This window comes from Lynx rufus, unplaced genomic scaffold, assembly GCF_022079265.1.
Source record: "Lynx rufus isolate CCGP_SWC_20201006 ecotype Redwood Valley unplaced genomic scaffold, mLynRuf1.p SCAF_10, whole genome shotgun sequence".
Taxonomy (NCBI): Eukaryota; Metazoa; Chordata; class Mammalia; order Carnivora; family Felidae; genus Lynx; species Lynx rufus.
In genome coordinates this window covers 86278626-86304620 of record NW_025814824.1, presented here as the reverse complement: position 1 = coordinate 86304620, position 25995 = coordinate 86278626, and the positions used below count along the sequence as shown (strand labels likewise).

Below are 25995 nucleotides of genomic sequence, written 5' to 3'. Positions count from 1 at the left end.
AAGCGGTTCTGTTCATAGTGCATCTCGTGACTGAGTAAGGTGATTTTACCCAGGAGCTCTCTGCAACCACCTACACACCCCCTCCCAGGGCCGCCACTCTCCTGACATCCCCCAAGATTCAGAACTCCCAATTCAAAGAGCACTGTCAGATGAAAACAGTCTCAGGGACTCTTTCACCAGGACTGCTAGGGAGAGAGAACTCTTTATTCTTGAGGAACATGACAAGTAAACTATGGCTATTCTGGCTAGTCCCAAGTTTGCAAGCCAGAAAGACCTAGAAATGTCCTTCCCTAACTCTCCTCACTCAAATGCAGTGAGGAGTGTGGGTATTACGTGGATGTATATATAGATAGATACAAAAGCTCAAGTCCAAAGTTTCTTCTCTATAGCATTTCTCTGTAAGTTAATTTTTAACCAGCGTTGGAGACATCACAACCTAGCCAAAATACTTTTAAAAGCTCATATTAAAGAAAAAGCTCAATCAATAATTCAGTCTCAATTTCTAAAACGTGCCCACAATAGTAGTATCTAACACTCATTTAAGAGTTACTATATGGAATACACGGTCTTAGACATTTTACATGCATCGTCTCATTTAAAGCTCACTCTGCCCCTCTGATATTAATTATTATAATCACTCCCATTTTACAAAGAAGAAACTGAGGCCAAGAGAAGTTAAGTGTCTAGCACCTGCACAACAGAATGCACAGAACCACAGGAAGCCTATTCAGAACATACATATTTTTAAGTATAAATCAATCCTTGACCTCAAGGAACTCACAGTCCATTTGGGGAAATAAGACAGTACACCTGAAGCATAAAATAAAAGTCATCAGAACCCTCCTGCACTGCTAATGGGAGTGTAAAATGGCATATCTGCTTTGGAAAACAGTCTGGAAGTTCCTCAAACCACTAAACGTAGAATTACCATATGATCCAGATTCCACTCCAAGGTATATACCCAAGATAAATGAAAACCGAGGTCTACACAAAAACTTACACATGAATGTTCATAGCAGCATTATTTATGAGAGCCAAACGAGTGGAAACAACTCAAACAGCCACCACCCAATGAATGGATAAATAAACGTGGTATATTCAGACAATGGAATATTCAGCCATGAAGAGGAATGAAATACTGATACATGCTACAACACAGATGAATCTTTAATACACACTAAGTCAAAGAAGCCAGTCACAAAGGACCACAAATTGTATGAATTCCATTTATACAAAGTGTCCAGAATCGGCAAATCGGTAGAGATAGAGAGTAGATCAATATTCTCCTAGGGCAGGGGGATGGGGGAGCTGGGGGTGATGTCAAAGGAGCAATGGAGCTTCTTTTGGGGGTAATGCAAGTGTCCTAAATTTGACTGTGATAACGGAGGTACAATTCTGTGAATATACTAAAAGCCATTGAAATGCACTTTAAATGGGTGAATGGCAGGGCATCTGGGTAGCTCAGTTGGTTAAACATCCGACTTCCGCTCAGGTCGTGATCTCCAGGTTCACAGGTTCAAGCCCTGCATCGGGCTCTGTGCTGACAGCTCAGAGTGTGGAGACTGTTTCAGATTTTGTGTCTCCCTCTCTCTTTGCTCCTCCCCTGCTCGTGCTCTGTCTCTCTCTCTCTCTCTCTCTTAAATAAATAAATAAATAAATAAATAAATAAATAAATAAAACAAAAACATTAAACAAAAATTTAAGTGGATGAATGGTATGGTGTGTGAATATATCTCAAGAAAGCTGTTTTTTAAAAAGTCAGAAAATTTTAGATGGAAATTTCAAACTCAAAAAACAAACACTGTTTTGTTTAATATGGAATTGTTCTATAGTCTTCATCTGAAGACAGCTAACCTGGCTCACTCCTATAGACCATCAGTTACCTAAAATTATAATTTACTATAATTCTGTATATGAATTGTACTTTGTGAAAGTGAGAGACCAAAATAGAGACCACAGACTGTTAGCCACTGGGCAAGAATGAGGTACTGCTCCCTGTAACGGCTGTTCAATTATAACTGCTTACCCTGGGAATGTTCCTATTTAGATTTGCTTTTTGGGTGGTGAGGAGTGGGAGGGAAGGGAAGGCCCAATTGTTGGGAGTCGTCACAAGCTTTAGAACATTCCGAGACTGGTGAACAATGTAGTCAATGACTTGACTACACTGTCCTTATAAGCACACCCACAGATTGCATAAGACTCAAATGTCCAACGTTATGACATCCAACACTTGGGCCTCTGCCAATGTCTGAGAGGAAAGCATGACGATAAATAAATGCCTGATGTCCGAGAAACCAAATCCTAACCTCAGTACATGAAGATGCCAGATGGAGTTACAGAAAGGACTATTCACTGTCTCTTTCACAGGGGTTTCTCATTTTCTATCTTATTTTCCCCACTCAGCTTCCTAAGGTTTAGAGTCAAAAGGTCAAGGAGCTAGAAAGTCTCTAAAGCAAAGCCTCACAGATCTTGGAATTCTGATTAACAGAAAGGAAATCTCAAAGGGAGGACAGAACAAGGTTAGAAATAGGAGTTCCTGGCTCTGCTCTGGATGCTGTCACCTCACCTCAGCTCCAAAGAAGCTATTTTCTTCTTTCTAAGGCTGCTTTCAACACAATATCCCTTGGATTAAAGGAAATGTGAGGTTACAAAAGACACACAAATAGAAAAATCAATTAAAAATGGAAACCAAAGGTGGCTCAGTCGATTGGGCGTCCGACTTCGGCTTAGGTCATGATCTCACAGTTCGTGGGTTCGAGCCCCACATGGGGCTCTCCACTCTCAGCACAGAGCCCACTTCAGATCTTGTGTCTCCCTCTCTCTCTGCTTCTCCCTCCCCTGCTCTCTCAAAAGTAAATGAAAGCATTAAAAAAAAAAAATGGAAACCAAGGGGTGCCTGGGTGCTCAGTCAGTTGAGCATCTGACTCTTGATTTAGACTCAGGTCATGATCCCAAGGTCATGAGATCAAGCCCCACATTGGGCTCTGTGCTGATCATGAAGCCTGCTTAAGATCCTCCCCCCCCCACCTTAACCTCTCCCCACACTTGCTGTCACTCGTTCTCTCAAAAAAAAAAAAAAAAAGGAAACCAAAACAATTTATATCTTCTTAAAATCAATAGTTTATGTAGTAAATACTATTCAGTTATATTAATGTTTTGAAACAAAAACACCAAAGACACAAAGTGGTGAAATGGAAATTAATATTCTAGGACAGAGCACTATGATTACCTCATAACCATTGTTGAATAAGACATTTTTAAAAGGACTCAAGAATGAGGGCCATTCTTATACAAAATAATGATATTATCTGGGCACCTGGGTGGCTCAGTCAGTTAAGCCTCTGACTTTTGGTTTTGGCTCAGGTCATGATCTCATGGTTCATGGGCTCGAGCCACACATTGGGCTCCACACTGACAGTGCAGATCCTGCTTGGAATTCTCTCTCTCTCCTTCTCTCTGACTCTCTCCTGCTCACGGTTCTCTCTCAAAATAAATAAATAAACTTAAAAAAAAAAAGACAGTGATACTATCATGCAGTTATTTGGGAAGTGTTTTATATTTGCTAAAGGAGAAGGAAGGAAGGAAGGAGAAAAAAGAGAGAGAAGGGGAAGAAAGAAAGAAAGAAAACACACTGCCCATATATATATATATATATATATATATATATACATACATATATACATATATATCATGAACAGCAGCAGATCTCATCTGTTAATGTCTCATTTACTCTGCCAGCCTGTATTGGTTTTTCTGCAAAAAGCCTGTCCTCCTCCTAATACACACTATGATGTCTGCAGTAATTCTTCCTTGAACTGCAAGGACCTAGAACAGGTATCTAACTTGATCTTGGCAGGAACCCAAGATGGGGCAAGTATCTTAAATTCGTAGGTGCAGAATTTAATGGCTCCAAATGACATTTCTCGATTTAAATGGGAGTTTCCCTCCCAGTAAGGATTAAGGATCGGAGAAAACATACTTTGGAAAGAAGGAAAAAGAATAGAATGTTTCAATGAATTCCAGAAACCCAGAGCAGACACAAGATCATCTAGCCTAGTGGTTCTTAGTGGGGAGTGATTGTGTCACCAGGGGACATTCAGCAATGTCTGGAGACATTTTTGACTGTCATGACTGGAGGGTGCTATGGGTATCCAGTAGGGAGAGGCCAGGGATGCTGTCAAACATCCTACAATGCACAGGCTCACCCAGCCCAAAAACGTCAATAGTGCTGAGGTTGGGGGCAGCTGGGTGGCTCAGTAGGTTAAGTGTCCAACTTCGGCTCAGGTCATGATCTCATGGTGTGTGAGTTTGAGCCCTGCATTGGTCTCCACGCTGACAGTGCAGAGCCTGCTTCTGATCCTGTCTCCCTCTGCCCCTCCCGCAGTGGTGCACACGTTCTCACTCTCTCAAAACATAAACATTTTTTTAAAGTAAAAAAACAAAACAAAACAACAACAGCAAAAACCAGTGGTAAGTGCTAAGGTTGAGAAACCCTGATCTAGTCCATTTTTATAAAGAAACTGAACCCACCAGAGATAAGTGACTTGTCTATGACAGTGATGGTAGGAATCACCTTATCTTCAAGTCCAAGACTCTCACCAGCCCAATCTGTTCTGTTCTAAGATTTAACCTGCTTCAGGGTCTTCAGGTCTGAGATAGTAAAATATATTTAGTCTCGGGGCACCTGGGTGGCTCAGTCAGTTGAGCATCCAACTCTTGGTTTCAGCACGGTTCGTGGGATTGAGCCCTGCGTTGGGCTCTGTGCTGGCAGTGCGGAGCTTGTTTGGGATTCTCTCTCTCTGCCCCTCCTCCACTCACTCTCTCTCAAAACAATAAACTTAAAAAAAAAAAAAAAGCTTTGTTAAAAAAATAATAAAAAATAAAAATAAAAAATGTTTAGTCTCACACAAGTATGGCAAGACCATAAACTCAAGCCCCTTCCGGAACCACCAATACAGCTAATGTCCAGGTGTCAAACTGATGTAAGACAAAAGCCTCAGGGAAGCTTCGAGAAGGAGGAAACCTCCCTGCACCACCACTCCCAGCCCCCAACACATAAAAAGGTCTAATTCCAGGAGCGCTGCTTCCTTTTCCCAAATCCATGTAACTGGTTACAATTATATACCAGGAAAAGAAAACATCCTCCAGGGGTTTGGGCCCAGCATCAGGCACAGGAAGAAGGTGGAGCTCCCAGAAGAAACACTGAAAATCCAAAAGAAACAGCTGAGTTTACACTAACTTTCACTGAATATGCAGACTGGGTGTTTTCCTCAAGTCAGTCTTCCATTGCCTGCAGAAAAGATGCTGCTTGCTTTACATCTAAGAGTTGGTTTGTTAGTTCTGGAGTGCTACTATTGTTTTCCATTTCCTCGGCCTGACCAGTCCATTTCCCACTTTGCTCTGTTATTTCACAGCACCTTACATCTGAGCTCTTGGCTCATCATTTCCTGTCTGACAGTGATTTGAATTGTTTTCTCTGTATGAGTCTTCTTCCAGAATAAATTCTTTACCTCAGTCTATGTGCCATATTTCTATCATTTTTTCCTTATCAAAGTTTCTCTCCCATGTAGTTGTTATCCGCCCCCCTCCCCCTTTTCTGCTTAAATCACCTAGACAGGGGCAATTCTCTCTGGTGGTCTGTTTAGATAAAAATGTACTCTCTTTGCCCCCTCCCCATGTTCCTAGGTATTATCTGAATACTGCCCTCAGAACACCAGTTGGTTGTGTATTGGGATAGTGGTCTTTGTCCAGCCTTCACTTAGGGAAGGGTGGGTGGTGGAGAACTGACTGGGGAAATTTGTCTCTCCATATTGTATAACGTAGCTCCATGCCAAAGACCACTCCACTGAAGAAGTATGTTGGGGTCCAGGAGGGAATACCCAGTATCAGAAGAAATGATCTTAGGTTTAACTTCATTCCCTGCTTCAGAGTGAGCTAATGAGCTCATTCAGAATGAAATTTTTTGGATTTGGGGCGTCCCAAATGTTGTTGGTTTTTTTTCCCCACCTGTTTGTTTAGTCAGGCTTTTGTTTGCTGCCCAGTTAGCCCTAGAACTTTCGAAGACTGTTTCCATTCTCTCAGCAAGAAAGGAAAGGGGAAAAAAAAAAGTGGCCCAAAGAGCCAGTCATTTTGCTATGTTAAGAAACTAGGGTGTGGTGGTCCCCAGCTTCTGGCTGCTGGCCACTCCCCCTCCTTCCTTCCTGGAATTCAGTTCTTATAGATGATACAGTCTTATTTTTGTTAATTTTTTATTTTTTATTTATTTATTTTTTCAACATTTATTTATTTTTGGGACAGAGAGAGACAGAGCATGAACAGGCGAGGGGCAGAGAGAGAGGGAGACACAGAATCGGAAACAGGCTCCAGGCTCTGAGCCATCAGCCCAGAGCCCGACGCGGGGCTCGAACTCACGGACCGCGAGATCATGACCTGGCTGAAGTCGGACGCCCAACCGACTGCGCCACCCAGGCGCCCCAATTTTTTATTTTTTTTAAGTTTACTTATTTATTTATACTGAGAGAGAGAGAGAGAGCACAAGCAGGTGAGGGGCAGAGAAAGAGGGAGAGAGAATCCCAAGCAGGCCCTGCATTGCCAGCACAGAGCCCAACATGACATGAGGTTCAAACCCACGAACTGTGAGATCATGACCTGAACCAAAACCAAGAGTTGGATGCTCAACCAACTGAGCCACCCAGGCACCCCTGACAGTCTTGTTTTTAAATTCTGAGTCTGTGGTCTTCCTTTCTTTTTAAGATTTTACTTTTTGGGGGGCACCTGGGTGGCTCAGTCGGTTAAGTGTCCGACTTCAGCTCAGGTCATGATCTCGCGGTTCATGGGTTTGAGCCCCACATGGGACTCTGCACTGACAGCTCAGAGCCTGGAGCCTGCTTCAGATTCTGTCTCTCCCTCTCTCTCTGCCCCTCCCTGCTTGCACACACATACTCTCTCTCTCTCTCAAAAATAAACATTAAAATTAATTAATTAAATAAAATAAAAATATTTTATATATTTTTTAAGTAATCTCCATACCCAATGTAGCGCTCAATCTTACAACCTCAAGATCAAGAGTCATATGGTCCACCAACTGAGCCAGCCAGGTGCCCCTGTAGTCTTATTTTCTACAGTAGACGTGGGGTAAGTGACTTAGCAGGTCTAGGAAAGCTGAATCCATCTGAAGTGGAATCTTAAACCAAAAGTAGGAAATACTGAAAACCAACCAAATGTGCAAAATAGAATCCTCAACGGTTTGAGGAACTGGAAGAACCAGGTACCTCTAACACTTAAAAGAAGGTGGGTGGGGGCGAGTATAAGGCATGTTGGTAGAAAGGGACTTGGGAAACAGTTATACCCTAGATCCCGTCTACCACTTCCCATCACTGGGTGATTATCCTTCTCCCAACATGGCAGAACAATGAAAGTTTCCTCTCCAGAGAGTGTAGAGTCTACAGGGTCCCTGGACTGGGAGACCTAAGCCACAGCTCAGAGTGTGAGTCTAATACTGAAAACAGAGGGACTCAATGACCATGTGTGCAGCCTGCTGAAGACTACCCTCCACACCTCTGGCCCTCTCCATCCACTCATCTGCCAGCATTCTGGCAGCCAGACATTCATCCTCCAAGCAGGAGAGACTTCTCTGGAAAATCAAGCCCAAGAAGAAAAATCTAAAGACACTGTCATTGGGGATTCCCTAACAGCCCACCCAGTTCAGCCCCACCCGTAAGGCCAGAGTTCCAATCAGCATTTAAGTCTCTCTTCTTCATCACAAGCAGCCAGAGAGGATCTGCCACCCATCTAAGGAAAGTTCCTACATGGAAAATAGAGACCAAAGCAACAAAACCTGGAGGAAACAGACGATGCAGGGAATTTTTTATTTTTATTTTGTTTAAAGAGAGAGACACCACATCCATGAAACAAGAATAGAAGGCTATTAAAAAAAAAATTAAAACACAGTATCAGAAATGTTTAAGAAACATGACAGCAGAAATTTAAAAGTAAATAGAAGGGTTAGGAAATCTGGAACACACAGCAAAGAGTCAAAGAGATAAATAACTGAAAAGATAAGAAAATTGGAGGACCAATCCAAGAGGTTCAACATCTAAATAGCATTAACTCCATAAAGAAAAAACTGAGAGGGAATCATTGTGAAATTATTTTTAAAATGTTCCCAGTAGTAAATGGCATAAGTTGCCAGACTGGAAGGTCCACTGAACGTCTAGCACAGGGATCACCAAACTATGGCCTGTGGGCCAAATTCAGCCTGCAGTCTGTTTTCGTGTAGACCTTAAGCTAAGAATGGCTTTTACACTTTCAAAGAGGTGGGGAAAAAAAGAAAGAAGATATGGCACGGATCATATGTGGACCACAAAAAACAAAGTATTTACTAGGTGGCCCTTTATAGAGAAAGTTGTCTGACCCTCGTCCAGCACAATGGATAAGGACAAACAGATACCAAGGCAAATCACTATGAAAGTTCACAGCACTGAGGAGAGAGTGGAAGTTTTTGAGGGGAAGATATGAGACACATACTAAAGGATCAGGAATCAAAGGCAAAACTAGAAACGAGAGGACAATGGAGCAATCTTCAAAATTCTGAAGGAGAATATTTCCAATGTAAGATTCTCTGTTCCTCCAAACCATCAATTAAGTACGAGAGTAAAATAAGGATATTTTCTGACGTGCAAGGCCTCCAAAAAACCACCTCCCTTTTTCCAGAAGCTCCTGGGAGGTGAGCTCCACCCAAACAGGAGAGTAAACCAAGAAACGAAGATATGAAATACGGAAGACAGGATGATTCAAAACAAGAGAGGTGAGGGGTGCCTGGCTGGCTCAGTAGACGGGAGTGTGCAACTCTTGATCTTGGGGTTGTGAGTTCAAGCCCCACGTTGAGGTTACTTAAAAAAAAGTAAAGCTTAAGAAAAAAAAATCCCTCCCAGACACCATGAATTTGGGGTGCCCGGCTGGCTCAGTCAGTAGAGCATGCAACTCTGGATCTTGGGGTCATGAGTTTAAGCCCCACACTGGGTGCAGAGATTACATAAATACATAATAAAAAAACAAGAGAGGCGAAAAAAAATCCTGGGAGGATGGTGAACAGAAGGAAGCCGAGTAAGTGGTGTACCAGAGGGAAGATAACCAGTCTCAGAATGATGTGGGTTTATATTCACTCACTCAGTCCATGTGCCTGGTGCCCTTCATTCCATCATGGAGAGGCAGGTTCCCCTGCGGTATTGTTTCATATAGGGCAAATGTGCTGCTGATGAATTCTCTCCACTTTTTTTTTTTTTAATATCTGAAAGTGTTTATTTTGCCTTGTTACTGAAGGATACAGCATATTCTCTGGAGTGTAGCATTCTAGGTTAATATTTTATATCTCTCAGTCCTTCAAAGTTACTGCTCGACTGCCTTTTAGCTTACATTGTTCCTGGCAAGAGATGTGCACCACCTTTATCTCTGCTCTGTATACAGCGTGTCTTTTCTCTTTGGTTAATTAAAACTTTGGGGGCACCTGGGTGGCTCAGTCGGTTGAGCATCCGTTCGTGAGTTCTTGAGTTCGAGCCCCACATAGGGCTCACTGTGGTCGGCGTAGAGCCTGCTTCCAATCCTCTGTCTCCCTCTCTGCCACTCCCCTGCTCACACTCTCTCTCTTAAAAATAAGTAAGACATTAAAAAATTTTTCTTTTTATAACTTTTTTAAAGCAATTTAGTTATAACGTGTCTTGGTGCAGAGTTCCTCATGTTGCTTATGCTTGGGGTTCACTGAACTTCTTGGATCTGAGAGTTTATAGTTTTCATCAAATTTGGAAATAGTTCCAAATACCCTCCCCCGTTCTTCTCCCCCCCCCACCCCCACATTCTTCTCTCTTTTAGGGACTTCAATTATATAAATTGCACTCCTTGAAGTTGTCCCACAGCTCACTGATGTTTTCTGTTTTTCTCCTCAGTCTTTTTTGTTTCACTTTGGACAGTTTCTACCGCTATGTCTCCAAGTTCGCTATTTTTCTCTTCTGCAATGTCTAATCCCCTAACCCTTCAGTAAAAAAAAAAAGAGAGAGAGAGAGAGAGAGAGAGAGAGATAAAAACAAAGATAGCAAGAGGTTAAGAATTGTTAAATCCAGGCAGGAGGTAGCAGGTGATTTATATTGTTCTTTCAACTTTTCAGCATGTTGGACTTATTTTTAAGTTTATTTATTTATTTAGAGAGAGAGAACAAACAGGGGAGGGGCAGAGAGAGGGGGGGACTGAGGATCCAAAGCAGGCTCTGTGCTGACAGCAGAGAGTCCGATGGGGAGCTTGAACTCACAAACCATGAGATCATGACCTGAGCCCAATTTGGAAAGTCGGGACGCTTAACCAACTGAGCCACCCAGGCGCCCCTGTTGGATATTTTTAATAAGAGATTGGAGGCAGGGAAAGAATGGGTATTACCACCATGAGAAACTGACCAGATCTTTCAGTCTCAGTTAAAGCCTGGAAAAGGTTATTTCTCTAACTTGAATTTCAAAGTTCCTTAAAGGATAAGTAGGGATGGGGGAGAGGGGGACACAGAGGGAGAGACACCCAGCACACAACCAAAACAGTAAAGTTCAAGGTAACTCACCCTAGGATTATCTGAGGGAAAGCAAACTGGAAACTTCAGTAGCCACATGATTGCCTCATCTTAAAAACCTGAAGCACTTTTACCCAAAACATGATTAGGTCTGTAGGCTGAGTAATTTTTAAGGGGTCTGCCTCACAGGAGTCTATTGTGGAAAGCCTAGAGTGTGAAATTAACATAGAGCAGAGGGAGACTCTTGCTCAACTGCAATGTTTTATTTTCTCAAATCCTTAGCAACTAGTACCAACAATATTGATGTGTCCGGAGACCCGTAAGAGGCCTCTCTCCTTCCTCTCCTGGTTACATCAGTGCTCGAGAAGATGGGTGAAAAGGAACTATGAGAGAAGAGGGTCACCAAGGTTTGCTTTGCCCTGTCACTCTCAGTGATGGGGACTCCGAAAACCATCTAAGCCTAAAAGGTCTTCCTTTTCCCCCTCAGTTGCCAAACAGAAGCAGCTTTGTTCCTACTGCCATTAAAGGAAGTTCATGAGGATCATCTGTGACTGGATTAGAATGTACTGGAAAGTCCTGAGCAACATCTAAGCACAGTATAAGCGGCCTTTCCTCCCTCACTTTTGTAACACTGCTACTGGCTTATACCTGTCACTGTGAAAATCTACGCTGGCACAGACGTGAAAATGATACCGTCTGTCCCCAACAGCCACAGAGAAGGGAAAAAATCTGCCGCCAACTTTCATCCAACAAACTAGTATAATCTGACTTCCTGCTCTGGGTGGGAGTCTGGATGATGCTTCTAAGATTGTTCCCAGAGCCCAGATTCTACACTTGGATGCCATCTTGACATGGCCTAAATCCCAACTCCTCAGAGCTTTGCATTTTGACTGACTATAACCATATCCTTACTTCCTCCTCAAAACAATCCTGAACAATAAAGTTCATACAGACACAGAGTGACTTTAAGACACAGAGAGAAAACCTTTGGGAAAGTATCCAGGTCCCAGGCCTCCCAGTCTGGAGAGCAAAGACTCACTCCTAAATGCAGATTCCTGGTTGCCAGCTCAAGCCTGCTTTCAGACAATTTGAGGACGGGCCCCGTGACTGACAAAATCATAGACCCTGCTCTGCTAGATTCACCTTCCCATCTCTGACTCTCAAACCTGCTGGCTGCTCTTCCTATGTCCATTTGTAACGTCAGCGTCCCTTGGGGGGACCCCCAGGCCCTCTTCTCTCCTACACCCTCTCCTCTGTGATCTGACCCGATCCCCCAGCTTCAGTCACCTGATGACGCCACAATCCAAATGTCCAGCCCAGACCTTCGGGGCACATCTGCCCACTGCCTACTGGCCATCTCCCTTACATGGTCCATAGGCACCTGAAAAGCAATGCCTATAAAAGCATACGTCCCCCAGCGAACTTGTTTTTCCTCCTTTCGTATGGTACAACCTTCCAACTGGCTGACCAAGCCAGAAAACAGAATCTTTCCCAACTCCTTTTCCTCATCCTGCACATTCAAGCAATCACCATGACCTGACACTTCTTCCCCCGCAGTCTTCTTTGTGTGATTTTCTTCTCTCCACCCACTGCTACTTCTCCTTCCCTGGCAGAGCAAACCATGCTCACCTCCACTGTTCCCAGCCTGAGCCACCACAGCAGCTTCCTAATGGAATCCTCTGCCCTCAGTCTCCCTCCCTCCCACCACCCTCCATGCAGCAACCAGAGATCTTTCTAAACTAAATCCTAACCAAGTCTCCCCCTGACTTAAAACCTTCAGTGGTGTCCCACGGCTCCTGGAATAAAGATAACGGTCCTTCACAAGGGTAAGAGAGCCCCAAGCATCTCTCCCTCACTCCCCAGCTCCAGCTATATTGAGCCCTTCTCTCTTATTCTCTTGCCAAGCTGAGACATTCACCTACTTGACTTACTCTCCCTCAGGCCCCACCATCCTTCTCCTGGCTAACTCCTCCTCCTCCTCCTCCAGGTCTCCCTCAGCCTCCCTCATTCCCCAGGGCTTGTTGGAGGCTCTGCCATGTGCTCCAGTATCATCACACCATACTGCCTCTCTCAGGGCACTTATCCTGATGTGCTACCATTGCCTGTTCGAATCCCACTAGGACCAGATCTACTTGTACACCATTGTATCCACTGCCCTTAGCACAGCCTCTGGCACATAGGAGACTACACGGTTGAATGAGTTGAATGAGACTACATGGTTGAATACTGGTTGAATGAGTGAACACACTTGGTCCTAGAATCCTCTGAGGCATGCTGACATGGAAACAAGCCGTGATATATGGTCATCTCGGAAATCTTCCAAACAAGGAATTACTGCTGGAAAGTCTGATTTAAGTCTGTATCTTCACACCTAGGCTCCAGGAATTTTTTAAAAATTTGTTGTTGTTTTTTTCTACTTTTCTCTAGCTCTGATTTTGTTGTTGTCATTGTTCCCAAGGATTAATAGGTTTTCCTAATGTGATAAATACTTGATATCTCACTCACTTCCTACAAGGTCAGCTTTTAGGCCAGATAATTAATAGACATTTAAAGTGAAATACCATGGGGCACCCGGCTGGCTCAGTTGGTAGAGCATGTGATTCTTGATCTCGGAGTCATGAGTTTGGGCCCCACACTGGGTACAGAGTTTACTTATAAATATGTAAACAAATAAATAAAGTGGAATGTCAGTGGCATGTAAGAAACAGGAAAATTTAAAAAAAGGAATACTGGAAATCTGCCCTAGGAAAGCTTACAATCCGAGCCATCAGTAGTTACTCTTGCTTCAGAGCCGCAGAGACATAGATTAAACTCAGATCGGTGTGTATCAGAAGCAAATTGCTTTGTTTTAACCAATGCAAACTCTCCCAAAGGGCATCAGAATGGACAACATCTGGCTGTTGTCTAGTAATTATTAGATCCTGTGTCTATCAAAAGCATAGTGATTCATTTCCTGGACTCTCCTAATAACTTATTCACTAACTTTAAACAGTAAACTATTCTCTGTAGTTATATCTGTAAAGTAATAATAACCCTTTAGAGTAATTCTTTAATTCTTCCAAGCAATTTTTTTGTATATTATTTAATGTGACCCTTGAAAGAACTCTGTGCTGCTGGGAACAGCATTCCTAATTTAAAAATAAGTTTAATATGATGTCCAGGTCATCTAGCCGCTAAGCTTGAGAACTGGGACTATTAGCTGGACGTTCTGACTTCTGGTCCAGAACTTCTTCCACTTGCCCAATACTGCCTCTCACTGATTTTTTTAAATTTTGTTTTAATTTAAAAAAAACATGTGGAGGGAAGAAGGTAAGTAAAACTCACACTTCTTAAAATTCAGATGAAATCTTGGATACCTCACCCTAACTTCAGTGGTAGGAACAGCCCTGCAGAGAAGCAACTGATTGAAGCAATGAAAAAAATCAAGCTGGGAGGGGAGGGGGCGCCAGGGTAGCTCAGTCGGTTAAGTGTCTGACTTGATATTAGCTCAAGTCACGATCTCATGGTTTGTGAGATGGAGCCCCTCGTAGGGCTCTGCACTGACAGCGTGGAGGCTGCTTGGGATTCTCTCTCTCTGCTCCTCTCCCATTTACACACTCTCTCTCTCTCAACATAAATAAACATTAAAAAAAAAAAAAAAGATCAAGCTGGGGATTCTCCAAGACTTCTCATACAGGCAAGCCATGGGACTAGGGTTCAAATTTTATGGCTATTGAGTTGCCAATGATAACTATAAAATTTGGCCTGACCACTCCACTAAATAAAAGATACTTCGTCAGCTGCCAAACACCTGTTCGTCTAAGAGATGCTGTGTGCCAAAAAAAAAAAGCCAGAGGGAAAAATCTTTCAGTGCACACTCAGTAAGTCCTTTTTGGATCCTGTGGCAGATATACGCTCTCTTATGCCTAATGCATAACACATGGATGTTACCTGAGTCCCAAATCATGTCTTATGGAAATTTTGGCCCAATTTAAACTGCTTATAACCCCATCATAAGAATGACATCTAGTTCAAAACAAAGGAGGATTATATTTAGAAATAAATGGCAAGTCAAAGCTGTACTCAGATGAAAATTCATATCCCTCGATACTTTTACAAGGAAAAACATTAACCAACCGTTTTATTCAAGAAATTAGAATAAGAACACACATGTACACAACACAAAGGAAAAAAAAGATTTTTTAAAACAGACAATTAAAATAGACAAGTCTCTAGCATGTATTTCCATGAAAATAATAACACAGGGTAAAGTGAGAAAGGGAATCATAATTACAAGTGCAGGAGCTATTTTCTAAATTATACAAATTTAATGTATAGTCAATAAATTAAAATCTTTTAGGTTGAAAGGCTTGTTTTAATTTTTGAGAAAGAGAGTGTGAGGGGGAGAGGGGGCAGAGAGAGTGGGAGAGAGAGAGAATCCCAAGCAGGCTCTGTACTGTCAGCACAGAGCCCGACTCAGGGCTTGAACTCATGAACAGTGAGATCATGACCTGAGCCAAAGTCGGACGCTTAACCAACTGAGCCACCGAGGCGCCCCATAAGGCCTGTTTTATAAGGAAATGCAAATTGCCAAAACTGACTGAAGAAGTAGACAACTGGAACAAACATATCAAAAGCCTGTCAAGTATTTATCCTTTCTCCTCAAATTCAAAGTTTTATAGGTAAATCACTTCTGACAGTCAAGGAAGGGAATTCCTATGTTATTTCATCTATTTGGGAACATACAAAAAAAATGGAAACTTCCCATTTCATTTAATAAGAGAAATTCTGATATCGAAAACCTGACAAAGAGTTAAGAGAGAAAAAATTCACATACACATATGTAAAATATGGTGTTCAATTGTTCATTCCAAATATGTATTGAGTGCCTACTATGTACCAGGACTGTTTTAGGCGCTAGGGATACAGCAGTGAACAAAATAGTCTATGCTCTCATAGAGCTCACATTTGGCTAATGGAAGCAAGGATAAACAAACAAACGGGTAAGTATGAAATGTCAGCTAGTGACAGTTCAGCATAGTAAGGGAGGGAACAGGAAAGTTTCCATTTTATATAAAGTTGTGAAAGAAGACCTCACTGGCAAGGTGGTATTTGACTAGAGACTTAAAGGAATTAAGGGAACAAGCATATTTCAGACATAGGGAATGAAAAATACAAAGCCCTGGGATGGGAATATACATGAAATGTTCAAAGAAGAGCCAGAGGCTCCAATATTAATAAATGTAGATGCATAAACAATAAGCAGAATTTTACAATACAGAAAAAGGATAATACATAATAACAAAGTTCATTTCAGAATTGCAATGATATCCAATATTAGAATTAATGAGATTACATTAATAGATTAAATAAGAACACCTATACGATCATCTCAAAAGAAACTGAAAAAGTAGTTAATACTAATTTAAAAAACAAATTCTTAGTAACCTGGAACTAAAAGGAAGTAGTTCAAATATCACTTCCTGAGGGAAGCTTTCTCTAACCTCCCCTGGTTTATGCCAGGCCTCCCTGTTAACAGTGTAAGCCTCCCTGCTTATACTGTCCTGTACCATTCCTTTGTAATTTTTTTAATCATAACTATAACTAAACTAATTTTTGGTCTAAGTGTAAGACAACAACATTAGAATCCTTAAAAAAGTGAGGAGTTTAGAGGGGCCTGGCTGCCTCACTGGTAGAGCATGCAACTCTTGGCCTCAGGGTAGTGAGTTTGACCCCACACTGGGCATGAAGCCTACTAAAAATAAAAAATAGGGGCGCCTGGGTGGCTCAGTCGGTTGAGCGTCCGACTTTGGCTCAGGTCATGATCTTGTGGTTTGTGAGTTCGAGCCCCGCATTGGGCTCTGTGCTGACAGCTCAGAACCTGGAGCCTGCTTCGGATTCTGTGTCTCCCACTCTCTCTGCCCCTCCCCTGCTCATGCTCTGTGTCTCTTTGTCTCTCAATAACAAATAAACATTAAAAAAATTTTTTTAATAAAAAATAAATGAGGAGTTTAAATTTTTTTTAATGTTTATTTATTTTTGAGAGAGATAGAAACAGAGTGTGAGCAGGGGAGGGGCAGAGAGAGGAGACACAGAATCCGAAGCAGGCTCCAGGCTCTGAGCTGTCAGCACAGAGCCCAATGTGGGGCTTGAACTCACGAACCACGAGATCATGACCTGAGCCGAAGTCAGACGCTTAACCAACTGAGCCACCCAGGTGCCCCAAGTAAGTGAGGAGTTTAAAAAACATGACACCTTTAGGGACACCTGGGTGACTCAATCAATTAAGCATCCAACTCTTGGTTTCGGCTCAGGTCATGATCTCACAGCCTTGTGGGTTCAAGCCCCATATTGGGCTCTGTGCTGGCAGTGCAGAGCCTGCTTGGAATTCTCTCTCTCCCTCTCTCTCTGTCCCTCCCCTTCTTGTGCTGTCTCTGTCTCTCTCAAAATAAATTTTAAAAATTAAAAGAAATTAAAAATTAAAAGTACGACACTTTCAATTAATAAACTGGGAATAAAGACCTAATGGGACCACTCAGCAACAATAACTTTTAAATTTTATTTTTTTTTAAGTTTATTTATTTTGAGAGAGAGACAGAGACAGAGTAGGGGAGAGGCAGAGAGAGGGAGAGACAGAATCCCAAGCAGGCTCTGTGCTGCCAACACAGAGCCTGACGCAGGGCTCAAACTCAACAAACCATGAGATCATGACCTGAGACAAGATCAAGAGTCAGATGCTTAACCAACTGAACCACCCAGGTGCCCCAATAACTTTTAAATTTTAATGAATTGTCTAAAAGGACATAGAATCACAACCATCACAAGAAAAATGTAGTTTTTAATCAAAAGTATACAGAAAAATAGAAAGTAGATGATTACAGAAATAGATCAACTGGTCAGATTTATGTACATACTTATCATTTACTGAAGATTTCCACTTTCACATTTAAAAGAGTAAAACTAATAACTTCAAATGAAGATAATATGTAGATTAAAAATGTAATTATAACAATCTAATTTAAAAATGGACAAAGGGGGCACCCGGGTTGCTCAGTTGGATAAGCGTCCAAATTCAGCTCAGGTCATGATCTCACAGTCCATGAGTCTGAGGCCCGCAGCAGGTTCTGACAGCTCAGAGCCTGGAGCCTGCTTCGAATTCTGTCTCCCTCTCTCTCTGCCCCTCTCCTGCTCATGCTCTGTCTTTCTCTGTGTCTCAAAAATAAGTAACGTTAAAAAAAAAATTTTTTTTAATGGACAAAGGATCTGTGTAGATATCTTTTCAAAGATGTACAAATGGCCCAATAAGCACATGAAAAAAAAATGCTTATCAACAGCCATCATGGAAACGCAAATCAAAACCACAATGGAGGGGCACATGGGTGGCTCAGTCGGTTAAGTGTCCAACTCCTGATTTTGGCTCAGGTCATGATCTCAGGGTTCATGGTTGGACTCCATGCTGGCAGTGTAGAGCCTGTTTGGGATTCTCTCTCTTTCTCTCTCTGCCCCTCCCCTGCTTGCGCTCACTCACACGCGCACGCTCCCTCTCTCTCTCAAAATAAATAAATAAATTTAAACAGTTTGGCAATTCCTCAAAGAGTTAAATATAGAGTTACCATATGACCCAGCAATTCTATTACCTAGGTATCTACCTAAGAGAATTGAAATGACATGTTAAAAAAATAAAAAGAGTAAAATAAATGTAACATAAATTGGTCTATTCCATGAATGTGGTATATTGCTCCATTTATTTAAGCCTTTTCGATTTCTTTCATCAGTATTTTACAGCTTTCAGCATACAGATCTAAAATATATTCCATTAGATTTATACCTAAGTCTCTCGTGTGTCTTTTTTTTTTCACTCAACTGTAAATGGTCCTATTTTAAATTTCAATTTCTATACAAATTTTTGTAAACTGACTTTGTATTCTGCAACCCTGCTAAACTATATGTAATTCTCATCAGAGGGTTGCTCCCTTATTTGTAAAGCTAGGAATTATGATTTTCACATTGCAATATAGCTAAGAAACTAAAACTTTAAAAGTAAATTTGTTAAAATGCTAATTCTTCCCAAACTGATTTATAGATTCAACACAATTCCAATGAAAATCCCAGAAAGATTTTTCAAATAGAAATAGATAAGCTAATTCTATAATTTATATGGAAAAGCAAATGAACCAAAAGAACAAAAACAATTATGAAAAAGAAGAAAAAAGTTGGAGAACTCACAATACCTGGTTTCCAGTCTTACTTTAAAGCTACAATAATTGAGACAGAGTGGATGTTGGTGAAAACATACATATAGATCAATGAAACAGAACAGGAAGTCCAGAAATGGACACACCCATGTATGGCCAACTGATTTTCATCAAAGAACAAAGACAATTCAATGGAAAAATGGATTTTTAAAAAATGGGAAAAAGAGCAGTCTTTTCAACAAACGGGGCCAGAACTGAACATTCACATACAAAAAAATTCACACACACACACACACACACACACACACACAAACGAACCTAACTCACATGATATACAAAAATTAACTCAAAATGGATGAAAGACTAAATATAATGCCTAAAACTATAAAACTTCTAAAAGAAAACACAGAAAATATATAAAACACAGAAAGTCTTTTTGAACTTGGGGTAGGCAAAGATATCTTCAATAGGATACTGAAAACACAATCCATTAAAGATGGACTTCATCAAAATTTAGAACTTCTTTTCTGAAAACTACTGTTCATAAAATGAAAAGACAAGACATAACTTGTGTGAAAATCATATAATTGATAAAGGACTTGCACCCAGAATATATAAAGACCTCTCAAAACTCAATCATAAGAAAATAACGCAATAAAAAATATGCAAAAGATTTGGGCATTTCAACAAAGATATAGAGATGACAATAAAGGCATGAAAAAATGCCTCTCACCATCATCAATCGTTAGCAAAATGCAAATTAAAATCATGAGATACCATGGGGCACCTGGGCGGCTCAACTGGTTAAGCATCCAGCTCTTGATCTCGGCTCAGGTCATGATCTCATGGTTTGTGAGATCAAGCTCAGCACTGGGCTCTCTGCTGACAGAGCAGAGACTGCTTGGGATTCTCTCTCTCCCACTCTCTCTCTCTGAGCTTCCCCTGCTCACATTCTTTCCTTCTCAAAATAAACTTAAAACAAAGCCATGAGATACCAATACCTATCAGAAGGGCTACAATTTTACAAACTTGTAAGACCATGCACTAACAAGGATGCTGGTAGGAATGCAAAATGGTATAGCTACTTTGGAAAACAATTTGACAGTTTCTTATAAAGTTAACATACACCTATCATATGACCCATTAATTCCACTCCTGGGGATTTATATATCCAAGTGATCTGTTCACATAGAAACCCGTGTGTGAATGTTTGCAGAAGCATTCGCAATTGTCCAAAGTACAAATTACTAAGACGTCCTTCGGCTGGCAAAGGGATAAACCAAGTGGTGCATCGGCACAAAAGAACAGCAGTCAGCAATGAGAAGGGACGAACTACAGATACACGCGACATGATGACTCTCAGGCATTATATACTAACATTAAAGAGGTCATATTCAGAAAGCTCCGTACTGTATGATTCCACTGAAGTGCCATTCTGGAAAAGGCAAAACTGCAGAGACAGAGAACAGTTCAGTGTTTGCCCAAGGCTGGGTGTGGAAGGAGAGGCCGACAGAAAGGGCAGCACGAGGGAATTTGAGGGGGTAATGACACTATTCTGTATTTTGGGTATGGCGGTGGTTACATGACCGTAGGTAACGGCTGAAATGTGAAAAACTGCTCACTAAAAAGGGTAAATATGACTGCATGCAAATTATACCTTGATTTTAAGACTGGGAAAAATACATGTATAATATATCTCAAAATATACTTGTTATTTGTACGCTAACCAAAGTTTCTACAGAAAAAAGAGAAGTGTGAGAACAAAGACTGCTTCTTTCTAGGCGTCCTCTCAACTTCCGACACATCCTATGAATCATGGCCCCATCTGAAAAACGTATGTACTTAATGTACAAATCAAAACTGCATTCTTTTCCAGAGGAATGTGATTCTTATAAACAAACATGAGGAGAAATCACTAACAGCTAGGAAACAACAAGAAAGACAAATAGTACATTTTGAACTCCTTACATCGTTGTAACACTGACGAAACTTCAGGGAACAGAAATAACCCTGGATTACAACTCAGATTTATATGATTGAGACATTATTTATTACCATAAAATAGATATAAAATGCCACACACAAAAAATTATCCTTTCTCTTACATTCTCTTTGTAAAGAGTACAAAACGAGTATATTTTATAGAAAAAAAATAAAGAAAAAAGGGTAAAAAGACATGAGTAGAACTGGAAACAGAAGTAGGGTCAGATTACAAACCTGTCCATAGGCTCTTAAGGTCGATTCTCCCATTTTCCAGTTTATTTGCACCTCTCAAGAAATTTATCCGAGGGGCGCCTGGGTGGCTCAGTCAGTTAAGTATCTGACTCTTGATTTCAGCTCAGGGCATGATCTTGCAGTCCGTGAGTTCGAGCCCCGTGTGGGGCTCTGTGCTGACAGCTCAGAGCCTGGAGCCTGCTTTGGATTCTGCGTCTCCCTCTCTCTCTCTGCCCCTCCCCCATTCGTGCGCACGCGTTCTCTCTCTCTCTCTCTCTCTCTCTTCTCTCTCTCTCAAAAATAAACATAAAAAAAAAAGAAATTTATCTAAGACTCTGCTTTCTCCCCCAAAACTGTGGCCCCACAGGACAGAGCTAGTCAATCTCTTCTCATAATCCTCTAATACTTACTGACCCACTTTGTGGATCTTTTCATGATGAGAATATTTATTGAAGTTACTGGATGCCAAGAACTGTGCTAAGTGCTATACCTGCACTAATTCATTGAACACTCATAGAACCCCACAAAGGTAAGTGCTATTGTTACTCACTTTATATTTTAAAAAATTGAGGCACAAAAACGTTCAATTATTTGCCAAAGTCACATGGCTAATAAGTGGTGAACCAGAATTTTATCCCAGGTAGTCTAATTCCAAGAGCCCAGTCTCTAAATTGCTACATATAAAGATTAAGTTATTCATTCAACATCTATTGAGTACCAAGCACTAATTCATTCCTACACTAATGATAGACATAAGAACAACCAGGTTCGGAGTGCCTGGGGTGGCTCAGTTGATTGAGTGTCAGACTCTTGATCTAGGCTCAGGTCATGAGCTCACAGTTCATGGGATCGAGCCCCAGGCATGGGGGCTCTGTGCCAAGGCTGCTTGGGCTTCTCTCTCTCCCCGCCTCTCTCTGCCCCTCCCCCACTCACGCACACACTCGCTCAAACTAAATAAACTTAAAAACAAAAGAGTAAGACCAGGTTTTACTCTACCCTCCAAGAACTTCTGGTCTAGCTGGGCAAGGCTAACAACAAAGAAGTATAAAACACTGAGTATATCCTGTGTGGGGGAAGTGACAGGGGGGTGACAGGGAAAACTTGGGGTTAGCAGAGAAAGCTCCTCAGCATTGTCTATGTCCATCACAACAACATGAGTGTCCCATATTTTAGTCTCCCATGGTTCTAGCAGGCTGTGAACAAACACTGCTGAATGAACAGCTTAAAGTTGACCTACCTCCTCTACTTCTGTTGTGCCTGTACCTACTGCCGCTCTAAAACTTAACTCAAAAAGATGCGACAAGAATGGGTCGCCTGGATGGCTCAGTCGGTTAAGCTTCCCACTTCGGCTCAGGTCATGATCTCATGGACGTTGAGTTCGAGCCCCGCGTCGGGCTCTGTGCTGACAGCTCGGAGCCTGGAGCCTGCTTCTGATTCTGTGTTTCCCTCTCTTTCTGCCCCTTTCCCACTAGCACTCGGTCTCTCTCTCTCTCTCTCTCTCTCTCTCTCAAAAATATACATTAAAAAAAAAATGTGACAAGAAGCCAAAAACTACATTTATCTTGCTGTCCACTGTATATCCTTCACTCATTCATTTAATAAACATTTACTGATGGCTGACTGTGAGTCAGCCACTGCTCTTGGCATGGAGTACAGTGGTGAACATGTAAGATAAAGACCCTGCTCTCCTGGAAGTCACATTCGAGTGGATGAAACAATCAAAGAAATGCAAAAACCCCCACACGAACAAAACAAAAAACTGAACCAGATCTTTCAATTCATTTCAAATGCTACAAGAAAATAAAATGAGGAAATATGATCATCAACAATATCAGGTGTTAATTTAAATTGGGAAGACCAGGCTGTGTAGGGGACATGTTGGTTTAAAAAAATCTTTATTTTATTTTATTTTTAGAGAAAGAAACACTAAAAACCTCATTCAAAATTGGGAGCCAGAATTAACCTGTGTCATTTACAAAGAATTGCAATTATATTTTTTCCCAAAATTTATACACGGCTCAATTGTGCTGGGGCGCCTGGGTGACTCAGTCAGTGAAGTGTCCGACTTCGGCTCAGGTCATGATTTCACAGTTCGTGGGTTTGATCCCCACATCAGGCTCTGTGCTGACAGCTTACTTCAGATTTGGTGTCTCCCTCTCTCTCTTCCCCTTCCCGGTTCACACTCTCTCTCAAAAATAAACATTTTTAAAAATTTTTTTAAAAAGAAAAAAAGAAAAAGAACAGATGCTGTTCACACATTCACCAATTTTATATAAAACTGATTTGATTTTCATAAGCAGTGGCTTTGCTTTACTTCAGTAAAGAAATTTTGGCCATACTGGGGCGCCTGGGTGGCTCAGCTGGTTGAGCGTCTGACTTTGGCTCAGGTCATGATCTCACGGTCCGTGAGTTCGAGCCCCGAGTCGGGTTCTGTGCCGACAGCTTGGACCCTGGCGCCTACTTCTGATTCTGTGTCTCCCTCTCTCTCTGTCCCTCCCCTGCTCGCTCTCTGTCTTTCTATCAAAATTTAATAAACATTAAAAACAATTTTAAGACATTTTGGCCATATTGCATTCATGATTTTTTTTTTTTTTTTTTTTTAGCCTCTATGCTGCTTCTAAAAAAGGGAACGGCTACTAAGGAGCTACCTGCATGAACAAAGGTCCTGGCAAAAGGATGCAAAAACTTGCTTCTATAACACTTAGGGTTTTTGTCTCAAAGGCACAATATTCAAATCCAACATTTGAAAGAATGTAACATGTATGAAAGAATGTAACATTCTGTATTTCAAAACCCTTTAAAATGGCTTCTGGAAGGAAATTGTATGTATAGAGTAACAAAGGTAGTTATTTTTTACAAACGTTGCAAGTAAATGGACATGAGATTTTAAAAAATTAATTAACACTGATTTTGGCAAGTCATTTAACTGCTATGAGCCTCCATTTCTTTCCCACAGGTAAAATGACATTAGAGGATCCCTCATGGGTCCTCTTCCAGCCCTAAATGCCTTGATTCTCCTAAGGAAATAGAATGTATATGATTCAGAAACTTTATGCATGAGGAAGGCAGGTGTTATTGTGGGCACTTTTTAAACAGTGCTCATTTGGGGTTCAGTTTTTATGACAATTTTCTTCTGATGCTATAGGTGAGGTAAGGGTGTAAAACAAGTGAGAATATTTCCTATATACCAACAGAAAATATGGGGAAGAAAAACAGTTATGATGTTCAGAAGGAACGCTACCCGGCCTTAAATGCTGGACGGGAGAGCCCTATAATAATAGAATCACTGGAAAGGAAACCGTAATTTCCACTTTTATTCTATTTCCTTTTTTATCCTCTCCTGCAGAGAAAAGTCCAGCTTTAATTTTCTAAATCCGAAAGAGGTACCGAAAGTCACGGAAATCCCTACACGTTTTTTATTAAAGACAGGGCCAAAATATTGAAGAGGCACTATCTGCCTACACCAATCATCAATCTTCCTTAGCGCCGAGGACGCCGTTTCCAAATATTATCACCACCAGCCCTCACTCCGCTGCAGCCGACACTCACCAACATCCATTTTTAAAAATCCATTTACGCTGAGCCTTTCATCCAAACCCATCAACAACCGTTTCCCTGCAACCGTGGTTTGGACTGCCCGAAACGTCCAGCCAAGCAAGGGCTGAGTCCTGCCAACAGGGAGACTGCAGACTGCGGTGCTGGGCAGGGCAGGGCCGCTCCTCCCGCCGCACGCCAAAGCTTTCCGCCTCTCCCGAGTGATTTAAGAGGGTTCGGGACCCAGATAAGACCCCGCCCTTGCAGCCACGACCCCGGAACGGGAGGAGGAGAGAGGCGGCCTCAGCCCTGCAGAGCCAAGCCTTTGGAAAAACAGGCAGCTCCTCCCCAGCGGCCAGCGGCGGCCCAGGCTGGGCGAGCGGCGCGTCGGAGCCGGTGCGCGCCCAGCGGCTCCCAGGTGGGTCTCCGCAGCCGGGGACCGCGGCCCGGGCTCCCGGAGGGGGTGGGGGTGGCGGCGCGGGCCGCGATCTCGCCCGTCACGATTCACCCAGCAGAGTGGGAAAGAGGGAGGGACTGGAGGCAGAAAACGGAATGGAATCAGGGAGCTCGGGGAATAAAGAAGGAAGGGGAGAAGGGAAGGGGGGGAGGTGATGGGAGTGAAGAACGGGGGTGCAGGGGAGGGTGATGGGTGAGGAAGGGGAGGGTGATGGGCTGCAGGGGATACAGGCGAGGCGAAGGGGAGGGATGGGGTGCTCGGGGTGAAGGGGGAGGAAGAAGGAATGGCGTGAAGGGGGATGGGGTGAAAGAGAAATGGGGGCGAGGAGGGAGCGATGGGGTGAAGGGGGATGCGAGTAAAGAGGGAAGAGAGGAGTGGGGATGAAGAGGAGGGATGGGTGAAAGAGGATGGGGTGAACAGGGGAGGGGTGGGATGCAGGGGGAGGAATGCGGGAAGCGGAGAGCGGGGGAAGCAGGGAAGCGGGCGCGGGCCGCTGGAGGCCAGGAGGGACTTCCCTGCGAGGAGGGCGGCGCCGAAATAACGGGACCCTCCCAGCCCGGAGCCCCCGGTCGGGCGGGGCGAGCCGCCGGCGTGGAGGCCAGGCGCCGCGGCAGGTACGGCGCCCCACTCCTGCCGGGCAGCCGCAGCTCTCGCCTGCGGGAGGACCCCGACTCCACTTACTCTCTCCGACCACGGCTTTGAGGCCAATCGGGGCCATCGTGCTGCGCGACTCTTCGGGCACCGAGTCTCCTCAAGCGACGCCCGCGGACACGGCGCCTCCCCAGGTCAGCGCGCTCTGCTGGCCGCAGCCCTCCGCTCCGCAGCCTCGCTCGGGCTCGACTGAAGCGCGGACTCGGCGCGGAGGCGCGACGCGAACCAGAGTGAGGCTGCCGACCTGCCGGCGCGCGCGCGCGCGCGCGGGCGGGGCCGGCCGGGGGCGGGGCCTCGTGCCAGCCGTCCCCGTCACCCGCGCGCCTCCGCCAATCGCACTGCGGCCCGGGGGCTCGGCCCCGCCCGCCGAGATGCGGCTGGGCGCGAGGCGGTTCCTGGCTGGCGCGAAAGCCGCGCCC

At 43.0% G+C, this 25995-nt stretch overlaps 1 protein-coding gene across 1 annotated transcript in view; it reads right to left on the bottom strand.

Moving 5' to 3' along the window:
• The window catches only part of STXBP1 (syntaxin binding protein 1), a 74311-nt gene extending 48563 nt beyond the window's left edge, over positions 1 to 25748 (bottom strand). The window contains exon 1 of the mRNA XM_047069904.1: positions 25607 to 25748. Within this exon, the coding sequence (XP_046925860.1) occupies positions 25607 to 25643 (37 nt within the window). The 5' untranslated portion in view covers positions 25644 to 25748. The remainder of the gene's footprint in view (positions 1 to 25606) is intronic.
• Positions 25749 to 25995: the final 247 nt, after the last annotated feature.